Source organism: Sus scrofa, chromosome 8 (genome assembly GCF_000003025.6).
Source record: "Sus scrofa isolate TJ Tabasco breed Duroc chromosome 8, Sscrofa11.1, whole genome shotgun sequence".
In the NCBI taxonomy this organism is placed as follows: Eukaryota; Metazoa; Chordata; class Mammalia; order Artiodactyla; family Suidae; genus Sus; species Sus scrofa.
Window position 1 is genome coordinate 6,636,286 of NC_010450.4, and position 21,107 is coordinate 6,657,392.

Genomic DNA, 21,107 nt, shown 5'->3' on the forward strand with positions numbered 1-21,107 from the left:
TTGGACTTAACATCCCATCCTTGAGTCCTGTTTTTTCTCGAAGAATCAAAAGCCTTGAAAGCAGTATTTGCTAAGGTGTTTTCTTAATTGCAAATAATTTTCCAAAGTCCATCTTATGCATCAGGTGAGGTGGCCCATAGGTATTGTTTGGATAAGAGCTTCTTAACTTGGGGGCTGGAGGAAGTCCTTGGATGCTCTAGCGCGGTCCGTGAACTGTCTGAAATGGCAAAACTAAACGTTTTTTCCTCTATAAATATGTGCACTTTTTTCCATGGATGAGGAAGGTTTATTACACCTTTAATCAAAATTTCAAAGGGGTCTGAGGTTCACGAAAATTCAAAGCCAGTGGTTTGCAGCTGAGGTCCAAGAAGGGGGTGCTATTTACCCAGATTCCTGCAGTTGTCTTGAGGCTGAGCTGACCCTGGAACCCAGGTCTCCTGACTCACATTGGCGTCGTAGACAAGAAACCTTTATCAAGAAAGAGCTCAGAGGAGCATCGTATGTCTTGTCTGAAGCTAGCCAACAGACAAGCCCTGTTGTTTCAAAGAACTTGGCAATGCCCTAGGATCCTGGAACGCACATCTTCTTGGAGAGCCAATCAAGGCCAATCTGTAGGCTAAGTCAAAAGGGTAATGAATGAGTCCATTCTCACCAGAGGTTTGAAAGTCTCCCCACTGAGCCTTCCCTAGGACTTTGAACCTGGTAGTTCAAAGTACTCAATCAGTTGCGGTCAAGGTTCTCAGGCTGTCAAAGCGGGGTGGGGAAGCCTTGCTACAAATACAGCTGAGAAGCCTTCTGTCTGGAAGAATGCTGGTTTTATTTCATTGAGACCCAGCCAACATTTTTCGCTGGAGGGATCTGAATTTAAAACCAAAGGCAATGAGAAGAGTGGAGTGAAATCTCTTTGGTTTCCCTACTTTAACTTTTATTTTTAGTTAGAAGATTAGTACATTCCAGGTAAACAGTGATGCCTTCTTGTTTTCCCATTGGCCTGTCCTCCCATCCTTTTCCCCGTCCTTTCTTCCTGGTTTTTTTCCCATTTTCTCTCAGAGGTGTCCCTGAATTTTCTGGGGGCAGGGTCCTGATCCTGGGCAATAGATCAGGATTTGGGGGCTTTCAGGGTTGGCTTCGTCTTCTGCCACTTCTGGGAACCCCGGCAAGTCCTGCCACCTTGTTTTCTCTTAGGGTTTTCGAGAATGAAAGGAGACACGTTTCCACTTTCTTTGAAAACAATAAAGCACCATGTGCACTTGAACTGGGGCAAGTGGCACATCATTTCCACTGGAAGGGATTCTGGTCCCCAAGGAATAATTTGAACAAGCACATAACACTCACGCAAGCATGGCATGTGCCCTCTGGGATGGGCTTTTGGAAGGGAGACGTGGCCCTGACGCTCACTCCAAACAACAATGAGGAAGCGTCTTGGCAAAAGGTACCGAGGAAGGATGGGTTTTTCCACCAGGTCCTGTTGTTCTTTAGATAACATCAGCTTCTAGCAGAATGCCAGGCAAAGTTGCAAAAAGGACAAACATCCCTGCGTGAACCCGGCTGTCTACGGCTGACGTGTTCGTTTCCTCTTTGCTCGTTCACGACAGGAGGGCCTATTGTCCTTTCAGACTGCCTGGTGAGTTATGGATGTAGGTCATCTTGAGTGGCAACTTACTTGGGACCCATAAATCCGACCCACAGGAAGAAAGGGGTGGGGTCCCTTTAGATAGATGGGTTCCCCCAGAGGCAGAAGCTCACCCCAACTTTCTCCTGCCTGGTGGCCCTTGGAAAGTCCCACAACTCCCAGGAGGGGGTGAGCTGGGTGAGGTCTCAATGGAACCTCTCATTCTGCAGCCACGTATTATCCTTCTTGGGATGACTCTTATGTTTGGTTTTGGTTTTGCTTTGCTTTTTGGCTGCTCCCACAGCACATGGAAGTTCCCAGGTCAGGGATCAAACCCATGTCACAGCAGTGACCTGAGCCTCTGCAGTGGCAATGGTGGATCCTTAAACCACTGTGCCACAGAGGAGCCCTATGTGACTGTCTTATGGGTTGGAGGTAATAAGTATCTTGTTTGAAGGACAAGCAAACTTTTGATTTTTACCATTCTCACAGTGCCAAGAAGAAAGAAGCAAGAGAGTGTGTGAAAGAAAGAAGAGGGAAAAATGGAAAAATAAAGAAGGAAGGAAGGAAGGAAAGAAAAAGAAAGAAAGAAAAAGAAAAGAAAAGGAAAGAAAGAAAGAAAGAAAGAAGAGAAAAAGAAAATCAGTCTCCAGGGTGTGGATATCAGAGCATAGGTCAAATATTAAGACAAGAACTGAATCCTTTGGGAGGCCAGCAGGGGTGAGGTGAGGCTGGCTTCACTGTCTGGTTAAGGGCTTCTTTGGGGGCTTGAGGCAGTTAACATCTAAGGGGCTCTGAGACAGGTCCAGGCAGTTCCCTGGTGGTCTAGGGGTTAGGACTTGGTACTTTCACTGCCGAGGCCTGGGTTCAATTTCTGGTTTGGGAACTGAGGTCCCACATCAAGCCACTGCACACCGTGGCCAAAACCAAACCAAACCAAAACCCAAAAAGACAGCTCCTCTCCCTGGACCTTCCTGCCATTCACGGAGCCTCTGATGCTCACCTTTGCGTGGATTTACCTGCTTACTTTGACTTTGACCAACTTGGACGTTGTCACAGCAACTTTGCAAAGTGGAGCATAATCATCTTGATTTTTTGGCCAGGAAAACGGAGCAGAACAGGGGCGGCGTGGGGGTGGGGGTTGGAGGATTTGCACAGAGTGGTCCGTGGCAGCGTGGGAGTCTACCTCTGTTTCCTCTGTCTGTATCTCACCTTTCATCTACTTTGTGGTCCCGTCTCTCTTGTGAAGAACAAATGGCGAAAGAATTGTGCAATTTCCAGCATTTATTTCTATAAAATGCTGGAGACTGGAAGCCATGGGTGGGGGCTATGTCTTCCAGAGGTCATGGGCTAGCTCTTCTCATCATTGAACCAATAAACACTGAATCTGGGGGCAAAATAAGGACTTTGGTTTAAGAATCTCGAGCTTACCTTGTTTTGCTTTAGTTTTTATCACCTTTAAAATGGGGAATATTAATACCGTTGAGCACAGTTATTATGGTAACTAAATATCTGGCCCCTTGAAGACACTTAATGTACCCTTAAAGCTCCTTTCTTCGTTTTCTAGGACAAAATTGCTACTTACCTCACTTAAGTTCTTTAAGCTTATCTGTCTGCAAGAAAAAGAAATATGGTGTTACCAAAAATACTGTTTCATAATGATCAAGATAAAATCATTCCGAGCCTTTAAAAACCTTTGGTGACATTTTCATTGCCAAATTAATAGCCCATAGTCCGTGCGATATTTATCACTCTTCCATAAAATTAAAGCCAGGTCATTTTCCCCCATAATTTTCTAAGCAAAGGAGAAGTTACGAGCGAGCCAATATAAAAGGTGGTGACAGAAAGGACACAAATAAACTTGCCTCTCATTTGCGGAGAATTTAAGTAACATAATCATTTCTCCTGCCATTTGGTTTCCCAGTCAAGTTTCATTAGCACACAAGGACCTGCGCTTATTACTTTGATTTTAAAGCTCTTCATTTTTTTGCTTGGAGGAAGTATAGAGAGTTTTAAAGATGAATTTGTGGCAGAGTGGGAGGGAAGGTGTGTGTGAAAGAAGGGATGCTCATGCTTCAAGGAGATCTGAGACAGAGAAAAACAGGAAACCGAATGAGAGGAAAAGAAGTCCACCTGGAATCGATGATGTGGGTATTGGACCATTGGACAGGTCGCAGAAGAAACTCCAATGCGGTTACTTATGTGGACAGTGGAGTCAATGAGCCTCTCTAAACCTCATTCTTCTCACCTACGAAATGACCCCAAGGATATTCATCGTAGAGGGCTATTGAGAACATTGCTAGAATTCAAGGGGAAAATGCTGGACGTTCAATGGGCAGCACTGTTAGAATGTGGGCAAAACCAGGTGAGGAGCCTGTGAAGCGGGCGAGGGGGTGAAGGGCACGTCTGTCTACCTAGGTCTGTGGGTGAAAAGACGCTGGGAGATGAAGGCTGCTGATCTAGAGTCATAAAGGTCTGGTCTCCATCAGATAAGGTGACCCCGGCAGCACGCAGTGCTCAGATGCTGTATCCTGGGCTTAGATCTCCAAGCAAGAAGCAAATGTACCGAAATCCCACAGGTTTTAACCTGTTTCATCAGACCCCCTGAGATAATACCTCTGCACCCTGCTTCCCCCTTTTAAAGAGGCGATCGGAAAGTAAAGGGGTAGGATTAGAAGGCATCAAGTAGAGCACTCATCGTGTTAATTTTTGGGGGCTAAGCGGAGGCTCACCTCAGGGATTTTAATGTTTAAGAAGCTCCGGCACTGTGGCCATAGTGATTGGCTGCGTGCTTTCGATTTACAATGAAATTGGAGACAGTAACACCATCACTGTGTTGTCACTGACACCAGAGCCACTGTGATAGTGATAATGATAGTGATTATTATGTTGTCACTGCGAAAACAGTGATTGGCTGTGTGATGGATTTTAGACTTGTGACTTTAAGGGATAAGAGTCAAGCAGCGTTCAACTCCATTTGCACACCGTTTGAACTGTTTGAGGGAACTTGAAGTTTTTCTATATTTATGCATTCGCTTTACTGGCTTTATAAAAATTACATGTTAACGTCTGGCTTGTTAGGGTTTACACCTGCCCTGTCAGCCTTGGAAGTACGGCAACATCAGCTACGTGAAGCGAATAAAGGTATTTCAAAGGCTTAAGGAGATTTAACTGAGTGCCTGAGTGTCTCGTGGTCTTATCTAATGTGACAAGCAGAGTGACTGTCCTGTTTATGTCTTTATTTAATTTTTTAATCTGTATTTCTTTTCTTAGGGCCGCACCTGCAGCACATGGAAGTTCCCAGGCTAGGGGTCAAGTCCGAGCTACAGCTGCCGACCTACACCACAGCCACAGCAACTCTGGATTCGAGCCACATCTGTGACCTACGCCAGAGCTTGCAGCAACACCAGATCCTTAACCCACTGAGTGAAGCCAGGGATCCAACTGGTATCCTCATGGGTATTAGTCAGATTCTTAACTTGCTGAGCCACAACAGAAACTCCTGTTTTTCTGCTTAATAAGAGCTCTCCATTTTTTAAATAGAGCAAAACACTTTAGAGATGGAAATTTGAGGTTTCAGGACAGCTGGCCTTTGGAATTGGTAATTTTAAAAACATGGGTCTTTTACATGAGAACCCAGGTGATTGTAAGAAATCCTTTCTGTGCACAGCACTGTCCTTAGGCATCGAGGTGCCCATGGTGACAAGACCCCCACAAGGTGGTTGCTCCCCTCACACGTAAAATGAAGGCATCGACTTTGGTGGGGGAGGAGGGGTGTTTCTTCAGTGAGTTTATGAAGACAGAGAGACCTGCACAAAGTGACAGAGGGATGGCAGAGCAGGTGGACTCTGGCCTTCCCCCTGAGTGCCACACGGCCTCTCTGAGAGCCTCTTTCCTCTCTTAAGGCTTTCCAAGGCCAGCTGCGGGAGATGCCCAATAACTAAAGCATGGGAGCTCCCTGGTGGTCTAGTGGTTAGGAGTCAGCGCTTTCATAGCTATGGCCGGGTTCAGTCTCTGGTCTGGGAACTGAGATCCCACATCAAGCCACTGTACCTGGTGACCGAAAAATAAATAAAAAAATAAATTTAAATACAAATAAATAAAACACAATCTACATACAATATGTTTTCCATATCCTTTCCTCATTATAGGTGCTCTGTCTGTATTTGGGGATAATACCTTTTTCTATAAAAATAGCCCCTCTAGCATCTCCCTTAGTTTTCAGCTTAGTCTAAAATGAACTGGATTTGGATCCTTGCTCTGTCATCTCTGAGCTCCATCACACCCAGTGAGTGAAATTTCCTCTCTGAAGCTTCATTCTCCCACCTGTAAAATGGAAATATGTCCAGACAGAAACGAAGCGGGTTGAGGATGGCTCTCATGACACAGTATATGTGAAAGCTATTTGGAATAAAATCTGCAAGCACTTTTAACAGTCACACTTTCTTTTAACTGAAACTTTTTATTCTGAGCTAACTGCTGGTTTCGCTCAGTTGTAGGAAATAATACAGAGAGTTCCTCCCTGCTCTTAACCCAGCTTCCTCCAAAGGCTGTATATTACAAAACTGTAGTGATAATAAATTTTATACTTTATTTTATTTTTGTCATTTTTAGGGCTGCCCTGGCGGTGTATGGAGGTTCCCAGGCTAGGGGTTGAATCGGAGCTGTAGCTGCCAGCCTACGCCACAGCCACAGCAACGCTGGATCTGAGCCATGTCACACCACAGCTCATGGCAAATGCCGGATCCTTAACCCACTGAGTGACGCCAGGGATCGAACCCGCATCCTTGTGGATACTGGTCGGGTTCATTACCACTAAGCCGTGATGGGAACTCCAAGTTTGCACTTTATAATCAGAGTTCCCTTGTGGCACAGTGGGTTAAGTATCTGGCATTGTCACCACAGCAGCCCCGGTGGGGTTGCAGTTGTGGTACAGGTTTGATCCCTGGCCCGGGAACTTCCACACGCCATAGTTGCAACCAAAAAACAACAACAACAACAAAACAAACAAAAAAGCAATAGTTTCCATCATGAGTGTGAATTTGTATATCTCTGTGATCCATACTTTCTCCCTTTCTATGGTTTCTTGTATGTATAAAGATTTTTTTCATTTCCCAAATCATCAGAATGCACATTTTTGCCACTAGGATTGCTTGAACCGATACAACGTCAGACTGCTGGTTGAAAAGGTAAAAAAAACATAGGCAGATGGGTATTTTGTTTGTTAAATATCACACACTTCATTTGAATTACCCTTTGGCTGAGCCCTGCCCCTTGGGCCACTGAGTTTGCTGAAGCTTAAAGGAAATTTCCTGACTCAATGAAGTCTGCATTTCAGGGACCTCATCAGAAAACTGGGGATGGTCACACTGCTTTTTTGCACAGTGCTGAGGCCTGCAAAGTGGGCCGCGTGTCGCTGGAGCCACAGCCAATGGGATTCGCCCCATGATTTCTCAGGATGATTTTTAGGTGGTGCCTGTACCGTGATATTCAAATTATATCAATACTTAGTTGGAAATTGTTATTTTTTTTTCCCTTTCTAATTAGGTCAAGGAGAGGGTTTCTGTGTGGTGGTTCGTATTTCCTAAATACCACTTTAACTTAACTTCTCTTCCTTTTTTTTGAGGATTTTTTCCCCATTATAGTTGGTTTGCAGTGGTCTGTCAATTTTCTACTGTACAGCAAGGTGACCCAGTCACACATATGTTCTTTTTCTCACATTATCCTGCATCACGCTCCACCACCACAAGTGGCTAGATACAGTTCCCAGTGCTATACAGCAGGATCTCACTGCTTGTCCACTCCAAACGCAATAGTTTGCATCTATTAACCTCAGATTCCAGTCCCTCCCACCCCCTCTCCCTCCCCCTTGGCAACCACAAGTCTGTTCTCCAAGTCTGTGAGTTTCTTTTCTGCGGAAAGGTTCATTTGTGCCATATATTAGATTCCAGATATAAGTGATATCATACGGTATTTGTCTTTCTCTTTCTGACTTATTTCTCTTAGTATGAGAGTTTCTTGTTCCATCTCTGTGGCTGCAAATGGCATTATTTTGTGTATTTTTTATGGCTGGACTTCTCTTCCCTTTTAACAGACAAAACCTCCGCTAGGCTGAAAGTTTTGCTCTGAAACTGTGTTGCAGTTACTTACAGTAATGATATGTTTCCCTGCTAATACAACTATTTAAGATTAAAAAAAATGGGCAGAGCCAAAAATATTATGTATGTGGATATTGTAAAAATCATAACAGGAGCTGAGAATGTCTAACCAGCATCCCCTAAATGGCAGCGTTCCCTCCGCATGTAAGTTGTCAACGGAAAATGTAAACAACGTTTTCCTGAAGGGCTTCAATGCAGCAACTGTTTTGTGAAGCCAAGACTTGGCTATAAAATAGAGAAGGGCCGAGTGGGGGTGGGGGGGCTGAAACACAATAGCAGGGAAGCACCACTCCCACCCCCCCCACCTCCCTTGGGGCCAGCGCAGCCAGTTCTCAGGGCGATCGCTGTGGGTGGGGCGGCCTTCGTGGAGGCAGTTGGACGCCAGATGTAAGTCACAGCCTCCCTGGGGAAGGCCATTCACCCCAGGGGCCTAGGAAGCAGCTGGAAGGAAGGCAGTGGGCATTATTCTCCGGGCAGCGGGCACTCTTCTCCAGGCAGCGGGCACTCTTCCTCATGGGCCAAAGAAGCTCAGATCTCCAAGCATCCTCCTGCTTTCAGAGAAGGCGACCCTCACACCAGCCTCCTGTGGTTGTTCACTCGTGGTCCTTGGTCGTCCTGGCCTACCTAGAGGGGCCCAGCTAAAACTGGATGGGAGGGCTCGCTTCCTAAAGCAAACCTCTCTTATTCCTGGTGGTATTCCCAGTGTCTTGCACTGGGCTTTGTATGGTTTTGTCATGCAAATGGCTAAAGATCCAAGACAAGGGACACGACTGACACTAGGCTAGGCTGGTATGATTCAGAAGGGAGAAGGAGAGAAAGAAAGAAGGGGGGCCCTCATTTGGAGCTCAAGGGAGAGCGATTTCAGACGTTAGAAGCTCGGACACATGTCGGCACAAGCATCCTCAGTGCTTGAGGGGCAGAAATAACTCTAGAACCTGGGTTCCTCGGAGTGCTTAGCCTGGGCTGTACATCGCATTCACCTGGGCAGCCTTGAAAAAGAGCGATGCCCAATTAAAACAGATCCTGGGGGAGGGGGGGAAGCTCCTATGGTGGCTCAGCAGAAATGAACCCGATTAGTATCCAGGAGGACACGGGTTCAGTCCCAGGCCCCACTCAGTGGGTTAAGGATCTGGTGTGGCCACAAGCTGTGGTGTAGATCGCAGATGCGGCTCAGATTCCGTGTTGCAGCTCTGATTCCATATGCCAAGGTGTGGCCCTAAACAGCAAAAAAAAAAAAAAAAAAAAAAAAAAAAGAAAAGAAAAACATCCTGGTTCTTGGGGAAGAGTTCTTTTCAAAAAGCGTACCTATTTTCATGGAAAGCCAGGAGGAGAAACATTTTGCACTAAAATACATAGCTTCGATTTTGAGAAAAAAATAGGGTCATGGGAGCCTAATTCTGTTGGGCAGATGTTTAAATGTTCTTCGTTCTTCTCTCCTGCGCTGCGGCAGACAGTCTCCTGGTTCTTCAGGAAAATCGTGGCCCTTCTCGCCGCCCTTCTGGCTCATGGGGATGGTTATTTTCATTTACAAATAAGGACAGCAGACCGTTTGAGAGCTTTCTGAGGTTGTGCAGCCAGAAGGGCCTCACCTGGGACCCAAGCCCCATCCTGCAGGGTCCCCACATCCTGTTCATTCCGGCGTAAAGAAACCGAAGCTCAAAAGCCTCTCTTCTCCAAACTAAGGAACCTCACCATCTTTGATAGTTATTCCCCCTGTCTTCTATCTCCTTCTCTGAGTTTCGGCCTGTTCCTGCCGTAGGAGATGACGAGTTTTAGGAGGGCACCATTCCACATGTCCCGTTCTGAGGACTTTCTATTACTGTCCCTTCCCATCTCTCGCTCTTTGGACACAGAAACGAAAAGAGCACAAATCCGATGACGCCTCGTCTGCCTTGGCCTCTTGGGAAACTGCAGAAGGAAATAAGTGTGTATCGGACATTGGCTATGTATCCAGCACTGCGCTGGGCAATATACAAACTGCAATGAGTTACTCCCTCTTTTGGGGGTCGAAGGGACAGACTTGTATTCAAATATGTGATAGGAGGTGACAAAGGACCAACAGAAAAGGGCTCAAGATGGTAGACAAGACAAGTGCTGGTTATCAACATAAGCTAGGCAAGCACTGCTGAGCCCTGGATGGAAATCACATTTCATTCTCACATGAGCCCATGAGAGGAATGCGCTAGCACCCCTACGACCTTCATTTTATCGATGAGAAAACCCCGGGGTTTAGAGAAGTGAGTGTCATTTGCCCTGCGGTGGTTTCTCAACCTCTGCACGGCTGACCTTTGAGGTCGAAATCCTTTTTTTTTTTTTTAATGGCCAAACTTGTTGCATTTGGAAGTCCCTGGGCCAGGGATTGACTCCAAGCCACAGGTGTGACCTATGCCACAGCTGCAGCCACACCAGATCCTGGGCTAGAGGTTGCTCTTTGGTGGCACGAGCCGCTGCAGTTAGATGTTCAATCCACTGCGCCACTGCGGGAGCTCCAGAGCTCATTATTACTCTGTTGTGAGGCCCGCATGTCCTGCACACTATGGGATGTTCAGACGTGTTCCTGGCCCCTTCCAGGAGCCACCAGATGCCAGCAGCCTCCCCACCACCCAAGTGGTCCCAACAAAAATGTCTCCAGACACTGCTAACACCCTGAGGGGCAAAGTCGCCTTTTAGACTCTTTAATGTTCCCGCATCAGAACCAGAGATGAAATGGGTTTTCTGTAGAAGCTTGAAATATGCCGATGTTTGGAAATTCTGTAGGCACCAGAATTGCTTACCGACTTCATAATGCCTGTACCCCACCAGCTGATCCAGGCTCGCAGTGAGGAAGCATCACTCATTCTGTGCAGAAACTAGGGGGAAATGCCAATCTCTGTTCTGGCTTCTAAAATAAGGCAGTTTTGGAAATTTCAACTTTCTTGGGAAAAAAAATTGGCTCATTTGCCTTTGTCACATTTCGTGATCAGATCTGGCTGCCCGTTGCCCTACATGTTTGGGGCTGAGGCTCTGGCACCTGCACTTGGTACCAGAGGGGTGGGTTTTTAATATTTATTTGTCAAAGAGGCCATCATGTTTGTGACACGTGGGCTTTCATGCAGTTCTACGCCTCCAGCCTGGGGTCTGGGAAGCTGGGGGCTGATGCTGGTCCTCGAACCCTCTGAACCCACTAGCCGTTCTGGCATTTCTTGTTTCCTTTAATAACTAATTCACGTCGTAAATGGGCCATCCTTCCAATAACTCATTTTATTACAAAGAAAGTGTCTTTTTCCCTTAAGGAGTCAAATTACAGGTTTCTGCCATGATGTCCCACCCTGTTGGGGACGGGTTCCCAGAGGTTTGGCTGTCCTGGCGACCCTCCCCTCCCACCCACCCATCCCCAGTCACCTCACCTCCAGCAACAGCAAGCTTCTCACCTGGACCCTCTCTGGACTTCGGGAAAGGTATGTCTCTGGGGGAAGGCTGGCCTGGCTGCCGGCTCGGGGGGCAGGGGCTGGTACTTCTTTGGAAGAGTGATGGGCGGCCTGTGTGAAGAGTCAGGGGGGAATCTGAGACTTTGGTCACACAGCTGGCTCCTCAGACCTGGAATTCACACAACCCTGCCCTCTGTGTCCCCAGCTTTGGTCAGCCTGGTGGGGGGGAGTGCTGACTACAGGGAGTTTTGAGCATCAGAAGAGTCATACTTTTAATGAGCCCTAATCTCTCTCCCTGCAACTTGTTCTTCGGTATGATTCTGTTTTCTAGAGTGTGATGTAATTTTCTGTAGGTGTCATAGGTTTATCCATATGGCATCTACTGAAGTTTTAAGGAGGCCCTGGGTAAATATATGATTGTAGCCTCTCATCTACACTAGACTGGATGATAGGAGCATTTTTTCTTCTTTTTTCTTTTAAATTAAAAACAAAATTTCTTTTTCTTTTTTTGAGCCACACCTGTGGCATATGGAAGTTCTCAGGCTAGGGGTTGGATTGGAACTGCAGCTGCAGCCTATGCCACAGCCATGGCAACACTAGATTGGAGTTGTGTCTGTGACCTACACCACAGCTCATGGCAACGCTGGACCCTTAACCCATTGAGGAAGGCCAGGGATCGAACCTGCGTCCTCACAGATAGTAGTCAGGTTCGTTACTGCTGAGCCACAACGGGAACTCCCGTAGTAGCTTTTCAATGTCAGATGTTTGTGTTTCTCTTTTGCAAATTCTGGAACTAATCATTTAGGTAGACTGCAAAACAAATTCTATTTTAAGTGTCTTACCGAGGCGGTGGTAGAGGAGTCTGTAAAAGGAAAGAGAATCAGAAATTAAGGTTATCGTTCTTTGAGCTGGGCCAATGGTTCACAGTTTTGGGGTTTACAAACAGAGCTGACACATCCCATCCACATTTCTGGGATACGTTTTTCAAGTGCTTCCTATGCCTTCACATCGCCCACATTCCCACGTTTCTCAAAGAAAAGGTGCGTAACGAACGCCATGTAAATGCTTTTTCTTACCTCGTTTCCCTTGGTGGGTTTGTCCCCTGAAACATAAGAAGGAACAGCAGTGAGTTTAGGGAAAATGTCATTGGGCTATTTTTACATATGTTTTAAATGGAGATCATTTGAATAATCTTGCTGATAATGCCAGTTAACATTTGCTAAGATCTTATTAGATACCCAGCTCCCAGGAACATACTTCAACTGTGTGATCTTGATCAGTCCTTGCCTTGTTCTTCCTCTTTTTTTTAAATTAAAGTAGAGTTGATTTACAATGTTTCATCAGTTCTGTTATACAACAGAGTGACACAATCACACATATTTCCCTGTGCTGTACAGTAGGATCCCACTGCTCATCCATTCCAAATATAACAGTTTGCATACCACCCCCCCCATGCCCATCCCACCCACTCCCTTCCCTTGCCACCCCCCACTCGGGGAACTGCAAGTCTGCTCTTCTTGGCCATGATCTGTTTCTGTTTTTTATTTGCTTGTTTGTTTGTTATTTTTAGATCATCTGTTCCATATTTTAGATACCACAAATAAGTGATATTATATGGTATTTGTCTTTTGCTTTCTGGCTTACTTCACTTAGTATGAGAGTCTCTAGATCCATCCATGTTGCTGCAAATGGCATTGGTTTGTCTTTTTTGATGGCTGAGTAATATTCCATTATATATATGTACCTCATTTTCTTAATCCATTCATCTGTTGACATGGACATTTAGGTTGTTTTCATGTCTTGGCTATTGTGAATAGTGCTACTATGAACATGTATCTTTTTTTGATGAAAGTTTTGTCTGGATATATGCCCAGCAGTGGAATTGCTGGATTGTATGGTAGCTCTGTATTTAGTTTCCTGAGGTACCTCCATACTGTTTTCCATAATGGTTGTATCAATTTACATTCCCACCAACAGTGGAGAAGGGTACCTTTTTCTCCACACCCTTTCCCGAATTTGTTATCTGTTGACTTGTTAATCATGGCCATTCTGAGTAGTGTGAGGTGGTACGTCATTGTAGCTTTGATTTGCATTTCTCTAATAATTAGTGATGTGGAGCATTTTTTCATATGCCTGTTGGCTAAGCTCATTCTATGAGGCTGCCATCACTCTGCTACCCAAACCAAAGATACCACAAAAAAAGAAAATTACAGACCAATACCACCAATGAACATGGATGCAAAAACCCTCAACAAAATACTAGCAAACCGAATCCAAGTATATATTAAAAGGCTCATACACCATGATCAAGTAGGATTAATCCCAGGGGTGCAAGGATTCTTTGATATCCACAAATCTATCAATGTGATACATCATATCAATAGACACGAAGAATAGAAACCGTATGATCATCTCAATAGATGCAGAAAAGTCTTTTGACAAAATTCAACACCCATTTCTGATAAAAACTCTCCAGAGAGAGGGGGTAGAGGGAATCTACCTCAAAATAATAAAAAACACATACAAAAAACCCACAGCTAACATCATACCCAATTGTGAAAAATTGAAAACATTCCCACCAAGATCAGGAACAAGACAAGGATGTCCACTTTCACCACTATTATTCAACATAGTTTTGGAAGTTCTAGCCACATCAATCAGAGAAGACAAAGAAATAAAAGGGATCCAAATTGAAAAAGAAAAAGTAAAACTATCACTGTTTTCAGATGATGTGATACTATATTTAGAAAACCCTAAAGACAACACCAGAAAACTGTTAGAACTCATCAATGAATTTGGCAAAGTTGCAGGCTACAAAATTAATATACAGAAATCAATTGCATATCTTTATGCTAACAATGAAAGATCAGAAAGAGAAATCAGAGAAACCATCCCATTTACAATCACATTAAAATGAATAAAACACCTAGGAATAAACCCACCTAAAGAGACAAAAGACCTATACTCTGAAAACTATAAAACACTGATGAAAGAAATCAAAGATAACACAAACAGATGGAAAGATACACCATGCCGTTTGATTGGAAGAATCAATATTGTCAAAATGACTATATTACCCAAGGCAATCTACAGATTCAGTGCAATCCCTATTATATTACCAAAGACATTCTTCACAGAACTAGAACAGAACATTTTAAAATTTGTATGGAAACACAAGAGACCCTGAATAGCCAAAGCAAAAAGAAAAATGAAAATGGAGGAATCAAGCTTCCTGACTTTAGACAATACTACAAACCTACAGTCATCAAAACAATATGGTACTGGCACAAAAACAGAATATAAACCAGAGGAACAGGATAGAAAGCCCAGTTGTACCTATGGGCAACTAATTTATGATCAAAGAGGACAGGACATACAGTGGAAGAAAGATAGTCTCTTCAATGAATGGTGCTGGGAAAACTGGAAAGCTACATGTAAAAGAATGAAAGTGGAACACTAACGCCATATACAAAAATAAACTCAAAATGGATTAAAGACCTAAATATAAGGCCAGACACTATAAAACCCCTAGAGGTAAACACTGGGAACTTCCATGTGCTGTGGGTGTGGTCATTAAAAAAATAAGAGTGTGGGATGGCCGTTGATGACAAGTGCTATAAAGGGAAGTGAGTAGGATGAGAGGTGAGGGATGGGGCTACTGTTTTTCAGGCAGACCCCAAACGGCCTTTGTGGATATCAGTGATGATGAGAACAGAGGCTGGAAGAAAGTGAGGGAATCACCATTATCTGGGCAAGAGCCCTGATAGAGGGAACAGCAAGTGCAAAGGCCCTGAGGTAGGATGAGCAGGAGGGGGAGCCCCTGCCTTCGAAGTGGGCATAGGGAATGCTGAGATCACAGGTCTCGAAGGAGGTGGTGAGAACTTCGCCTTAATCCTGGTGCATCTTTTTGAGACACTGTCCATGAGTCATGTGACTTCGTTATAACACAAGGATTTTCCCTGACGTCAATTAGTATCCCCTGCATTTAAAAAATTTGTGAATGAGAGTTTCAGCTACATCAGCTATGCCTAATAGCAGTAATTTACACCATGGACTTCTCTTATTCGCTGCTTAGATAATGGAAACACTGCAAACAAGAGGTAGAAATGACCTTCATGGAATCTACAAGTGATGAAACCAGATCCAATATGTCATACTGTCATATAGCTTTGAAAATAACTCAGATAAAATGCAACCACCTTTTTTGGGGGGGGAGGCTTGCTTAATAAAATAATAACATCTCAGTTATTTGTCCTCATGGACAAGGATGAGATTTGGAGCTGAGCTTCTTGAGCTTGACGCTTATTATTGTTATTATTGCTTTTTATGGCTGTAGCTGCAGCATATGGAAGCTCCCAGGCGAGGGGTCGAATCAGAGCTGCAGCTGCTGACCTATACCTCTGCCACAGCAACACTGATCCTTAACCCACTGAGCGAGGCCAGGGATTGAACTCACATCCTTACAGATACTATGTTGTTTTTTTCCCATCTTTTTGCCTTTTCTAGGGCTGCTCCTGTGGCATATGGATGTTCCCAGGCTAGCGGTCTAATCGGAGCTGTGGCCACCAGCCTACGCCAGAGCCACAGCAATGTAGGATTTAAGCCGCATCTGCGACCTACACCACAGCTCACGGCAATGCCGGATCCTTAACCCACTGAGCAAGGCCAGGGATCGATCCCGCAACCTCATGGTTCCTAGTCGGAACCACCGAGCCACCACGGGAACTCCGATGTCAGGTTCTTAATATTGAGCCACAATAGGAACTCCCTTAGAGTTTGAATCTTAATTCTGCTGCTTGCTATGGTCAGGATCATAACAGGTGCTCAAAAACATTTATGAAACGAAGGGGTTGAGGAGCGGTTGAAATGTCTCACCCAGAAAAGTGAGAAATGGTTACTCAGACTTCATGGGAATTCACGTGCGGAGTAAGAGTTAATAATGCCCCTCAAGTACTGGCTTCGGATGCAGGTCCGCTGTTACCAGCAGCACTGTGTAATGGAGCATCAGAGGGACCACGGCAACCGGCCGTCTGTGTGAGGTACAGAAATATCCCCAGAGCTACGGAAAGTTCCCTGTCAGGTAAGACCCACAGTTGTTCTCTGAGGTCTTGCCCGTCTTGAAATTCAATGAAGCCATTTTTCCCCAGGAGGAGGCCGGAAGGCGCGCCATCTGGTGGCCGCATGTGTAATTAGCACCATCTGTCAAAACCGTGTCCTTATTTTGCTCTTCTGTCTACAAGATAAATTTCCCTTCCGCTGCAAAAAGTATCGCTCCTTGGGAGATCGTGTAGTGAGCTGAACACAGCATATGGCTATAGAATCTACTGGACACGGTTTGCCTATTACCTCCTAACCCATTAGCGTGGGATCATGACAAGGCTGTCAACCTCACAGCGTTTTGTGAAAGTTAAAGCAAAGCCTCCTGGAGATGAAGAAAATACTGTGAGACCCGTTTGTGGCCTTTCGAGGTGGGGGAGGGGGGTGAAGGGGGTGCAGGGCTGGGTGGCTGTGCCAGCTTACAGGAGCGGGTTGTTAAGTTTTCAAGATTTTGGAGTTCCTGTAGTGGCTCAGCGGTAAGAACCAGACTAGTATGCACATGAGGACACGGGTTTGGTACCTGGCCTCATTCAGTGGGTTAATGATCTTGCTGCGCTGTGGCTGTGGCAGATACAGCTCCCTTTCAACCCCTAGCCTGGCAACTTCCCTACCTCATGGGTGCGGCCCTAAAAAGACCAAAATAAATAAATAAATAAATAAATAAAACCTTGCAGGATTTCACAATGCAAGTGTTAAACCCAGTGTTTACTACAAAATAAATTATGTACACATAAATTATATCAAAAACAAAGAACGTGTGTTCAAAATGCATGACTTCCTAGTGATTCCACCCCATTCATCTATGCCGTTGAAGTTATTTCTTTACCTCTCTTGTGTTTATGGTGGCGATACTGAAAACTAGTGTCTCTCCCCACCGACATGCACAACCATCATGTTGGTAGCTTGAAATCTGCTCTAGGGGGAGTGTTTACACCATGGAGATGGGCAAATGCCGCAAATCAGGGTTCGACTGATTGTTTAGCTTGTCTTGGCCGTACGTTGTGCTGTTACGTGGTGTGAAGAGAGGAAAATCAAGGACTATTTTCTGTGTCTGACTCAGCTAAGTAGTTGCTCAGGTCATTACACCAATTGCACTCATCTTTTGGCTTCAGATACCCAAGTGTGGAAAATATTAGCAAAAGCACTCTGTGAAAATCAACTGGCTATGTGGGATTTATGGTGAAAAATGTATATTTTACCGTTATTTTATTTATTTATTTATTTTTACAGTTATTTTAAAATTGGCTGCTGACATCTTGTTATCAGTAAAATGTATGATACTGGCATATACACATGTGTATGCGTACCGTTATTTTGAGATATAGTAGTTTCCTAATATGTCTGTGGTTAGCATAATGACTTTAAAAAATACACTATTATTTTAGAGCAGTTTTAGGTTTACAACCAACAGAATTCATAGGAAGGTATGGAGACGTCCCACGTTATTCCTGCACAGCCTCTCTCTTTGTCCACATCACTCACCAAAATGTTATGTTCTTTACCAAGGATGAACCCATGTTGACACATCATAACCACCCAAAGTCTAGAGCGTATCTCAGGGCTCCCTCTTGGTATTGCACATTCTATAGATTTAGACAAATGTATAATGACGTGAAATTATAATGAACTTTTTACTGACATAAACTTTTTACTGCCTCCAGAGTTTTGTCTTTTCTACAAGGTCATATAGTTGGAATCGCATGGTACACAGCCTTTTCAGACTGGCTTCTTTTGCTTCGTAATTTGCCTTTAACTTTTCCCCCATGCATTTTTGCGTACCAGTAGCTCATTCCTTCTCTCCACTGTCTGGAGGTACTATAGTTTATGTATCCATTGACCTTCCAAGGTCATCTTGGTTGCCTCTAAGTTTTTGGTAATTACGGTAATTATGAATAAAGCTGCTCTAAACATCTGTATGAGGTTTTTGTGTGGACGTGTCTTCATATCTTGACTTTGAGCAGTGTCAGTTCTCCAAATTGGTCCACATACATTTTTTTTTTTTTTTCTCAGAGATTCTGAGGTTAAACAATTATCACTGCTCGTGGTCTGGTTGTGTCCCCAACATTCATGCAACCACATTTTAGCCGCTTCTGCATCTCAATGTTTAACTTCCCCTGTCTCACACCTGGGTCCAAGGTCCCTGCTCTGTGAATTCTTCCCAGGATTTAACAGTTTTTCTGCCATGCAGAATAAAGTGTGGATGCAGTTTTTGAGTCCCTCTAACGCTTAGTCTAGACCTGACCAGACTGTGGGCTCCTCATGGTCTAAGGGGTCTTCTGCGACTCGGTGCCCTGGCACAAAAGGATTTTGAATAAAGCGAACTTCTACCCTGGCAGTTATTACAGTGTTGTCCCCGCCTTGTTTTCAACTTTTCTATTGGTGGCTACTTTATGTCTCTCTATTGGGAAGTATATTGGCTACGTCGAGCAGTTACCAAACGCCTTGCCTTTCCTCTGTGTGGTGGTGAGACAAAATATCCTGTAGTTCCAATAATGAGTGATTTTATGATCTTTATAACATTGGCTTTGAAATGAGTATGGACACTGATTGTGTCCGAAATAAATTTAAATCTAAAATGGTAGGAGAATCATCATTATGTCTCGTTATTTCTAGGTTTGCGGCCTAAAGCTTTTTATTTTTCTTAAGGGTATGATCTATAGGAGACCAAACGCCATCATTTTCACGATCTTTTGTGTTGCCGCGTCCTGCCGCTAGGGGGCAGTGCCACCCATCAATTCATGTGTTCTGCACCGAACCTAGTACTGTTTGAAAGAGCTGGGAACCAGGAAACAGGATGGGAGTTAGAAGCAAAAAATGTAGATACCAGCAACCACAGTAAAACCCTGGAAGCACTGCCATAGTTGACGAACCCGGTTCTGCTCTAGGCTCGGGCTGCTTGCTGTGTAACCTTGGGCGAGTTCCTTCTCTCACTAGGCCTCTGGGCATAAAATGAGGGGGTTGGACCGGATTAACTCTAAATTTATCTCTGAGTCTAATTTCTTAGGCATCTAAATTCGCCTAAAGGCAAACTAGCAGAAAGGTCTTTTGATGGCATTATGTGGAAGTCTATTTTGCTTCTTTTCAACCAAGCTCGTGTTTCTGGATATACGTGTTCAGCCACCGGGCTTAATTCCCTCTCCCTTTTCATGGATAGTTTATTGCTTTTCGTTAGAAATTCATTCTTGTCCATGGTATTCCTTTCATTTCAAAGGTAACTGGTTTAGCGTTTGTGCTTGGTTCACATGTAGGGCAAACAGAAACTCATTTTGGCTTCCTTTATTCTTAGCATTAAGGAGCTAAGACACCAAGTTTAAATATATAATATTTAAATATTTAAGTATTACAGCTCTCCTCATCGGCAAAAAGGCAATTTCTTCTGGCTCTGTGGTTGATGCTAATTAATAGTTCCTCACAAACAACTTACACTGCATGGATACTTTGCTCTCAAACAAACTTTCACCCATCTTTAGGAATAAAAAAAAAAAAAAAAAAAAAAAAAAGAAAAAGAAAGAAAAGCCAAGCTTCAGGGGAGATTAAGTTCTTGCAATCTGACAGTTTCCAGATAATGTCAGAATATGATTGCAAGAAAAATAATATGAAATGTACATTAACATAAATCTATAACTGCTCAGCTTGATGAAAAATATCACCATAAAATTCTGCCATCACTGAATCACCCAATATGATTTTTTTCTATGACATTTTGTGAGAATGAATAAATTATCTGAGAATGCGTTTGCATCAGAAATAGAGAATTTTGTAATAAACACATAAATCACTCAAGCATTTTCCAGCAAGATGCCTGATCCAAAAAATGGGGGTATTCATATTACTTCGCCCCTTTCAGCTCCCTTCCCTGTGCTGTTCTTTAGAGCTCTGGGGGGAAATACAAAACCATCAATTCTGGAAGTGGAGGAAGGGAAGACAAAGGAAAAACCCTCATTGAAGACATTTTCCACACAACCTCCAAGCTCAACGTCTGGGAGACGTGCTCACTCTGAGCCCTTCTCTGCAATTACGGCTTCCGTTTACACTGGGGTCAACTTTTAAAAAACAGTCAGGAGTTCCCGTCATGGTGCAGTGGTTAACAAATCCAACTAGGAACCATGAGGTTGCGGGTTCGATCCCTGGCCTTGCTCAGTGGGTTAAGGATCCGGCGTCGCCGTGAGCTATGGTGTAGGTCTCGGATGTGGCTCGGATCCTGCGTTGCTGTGGCTCTGGCGTAGGCTGGCGGCTACAGCTCCGATTGGACCCCTAGCCTGGGACTCTCCATATGCCGCAAGTGCCGCCCTAGAAAAGGCAAAAAGACAAATAAAATAAAATAAAATAGAAAACAGTCATATTTTGTAGTCCTGGTACCTGTATATCAGCCGTCATCCCCCATAAAATGGACAGCATGAACTTAGCTCTGAAAGATGCATCCTGCTGCCCCCCCCCGAGGAATTGCTTCGCTCTTTTTCTCTTTGGGACAGTCAATGGCACATAAAAAAGCATGATCCTCTTTTTGCTTGGACTGCTGGGAAGCTCGAGGCAATATCATAGTTTAATTTTAATAGAATGTAGTAATGTGTACCTGAGGATCCCCAATTTTATTTTTACCTTAGTCTCCCCCCCCTTTTAAAGGCTGTACCCACAGCATATGGAAATTCCCAGGCTAGGGGATGAGTAGGAGCTGCAGCTGCCTGCCTACGGCCCAGCTACAGCAACACTGGATCCGAGCTGCATCTGTGACCTTTACCACAGCTCATGGCAATGCCAGATCCTTAACCCAGATCCCGTTTGAGGCCAGGGATCGAACCTGCATCTTCTTGGACACTCTGTTGGGTTCTTAGC

The 21,107-nt window shown here is 44.3% G+C and overlaps 1 protein-coding gene across 3 annotated transcripts in view; it reads right to left on the reverse strand.

The window, feature by feature from the left end:
* The window catches only part of CLNK (cytokine dependent hematopoietic cell linker), a 164,795-nt gene that overhangs the window by 31,311 nt on the left and 112,377 nt on the right, over window positions 1-21,107 (reverse strand). For all 3 annotated transcript variants that reach the window (XM_021101017.1, XM_021101016.1, XM_021101018.1), the window contains exons 9-12: window positions 12,254-12,279; window positions 12,020-12,039; window positions 11,181-11,288; window positions 3,198-3,225 (exon numbers count right to left, since the gene is read on the reverse strand). In XM_021101017.1, the coding sequence (XP_020956676.1) occupies window positions 3,198-3,225; window positions 11,181-11,288; window positions 12,020-12,039; window positions 12,254-12,279 (182 nt within the window). The remainder of the gene's footprint in view (window positions 1-3,197; window positions 3,226-11,180; window positions 11,289-12,019; window positions 12,040-12,253; window positions 12,280-21,107) is intronic.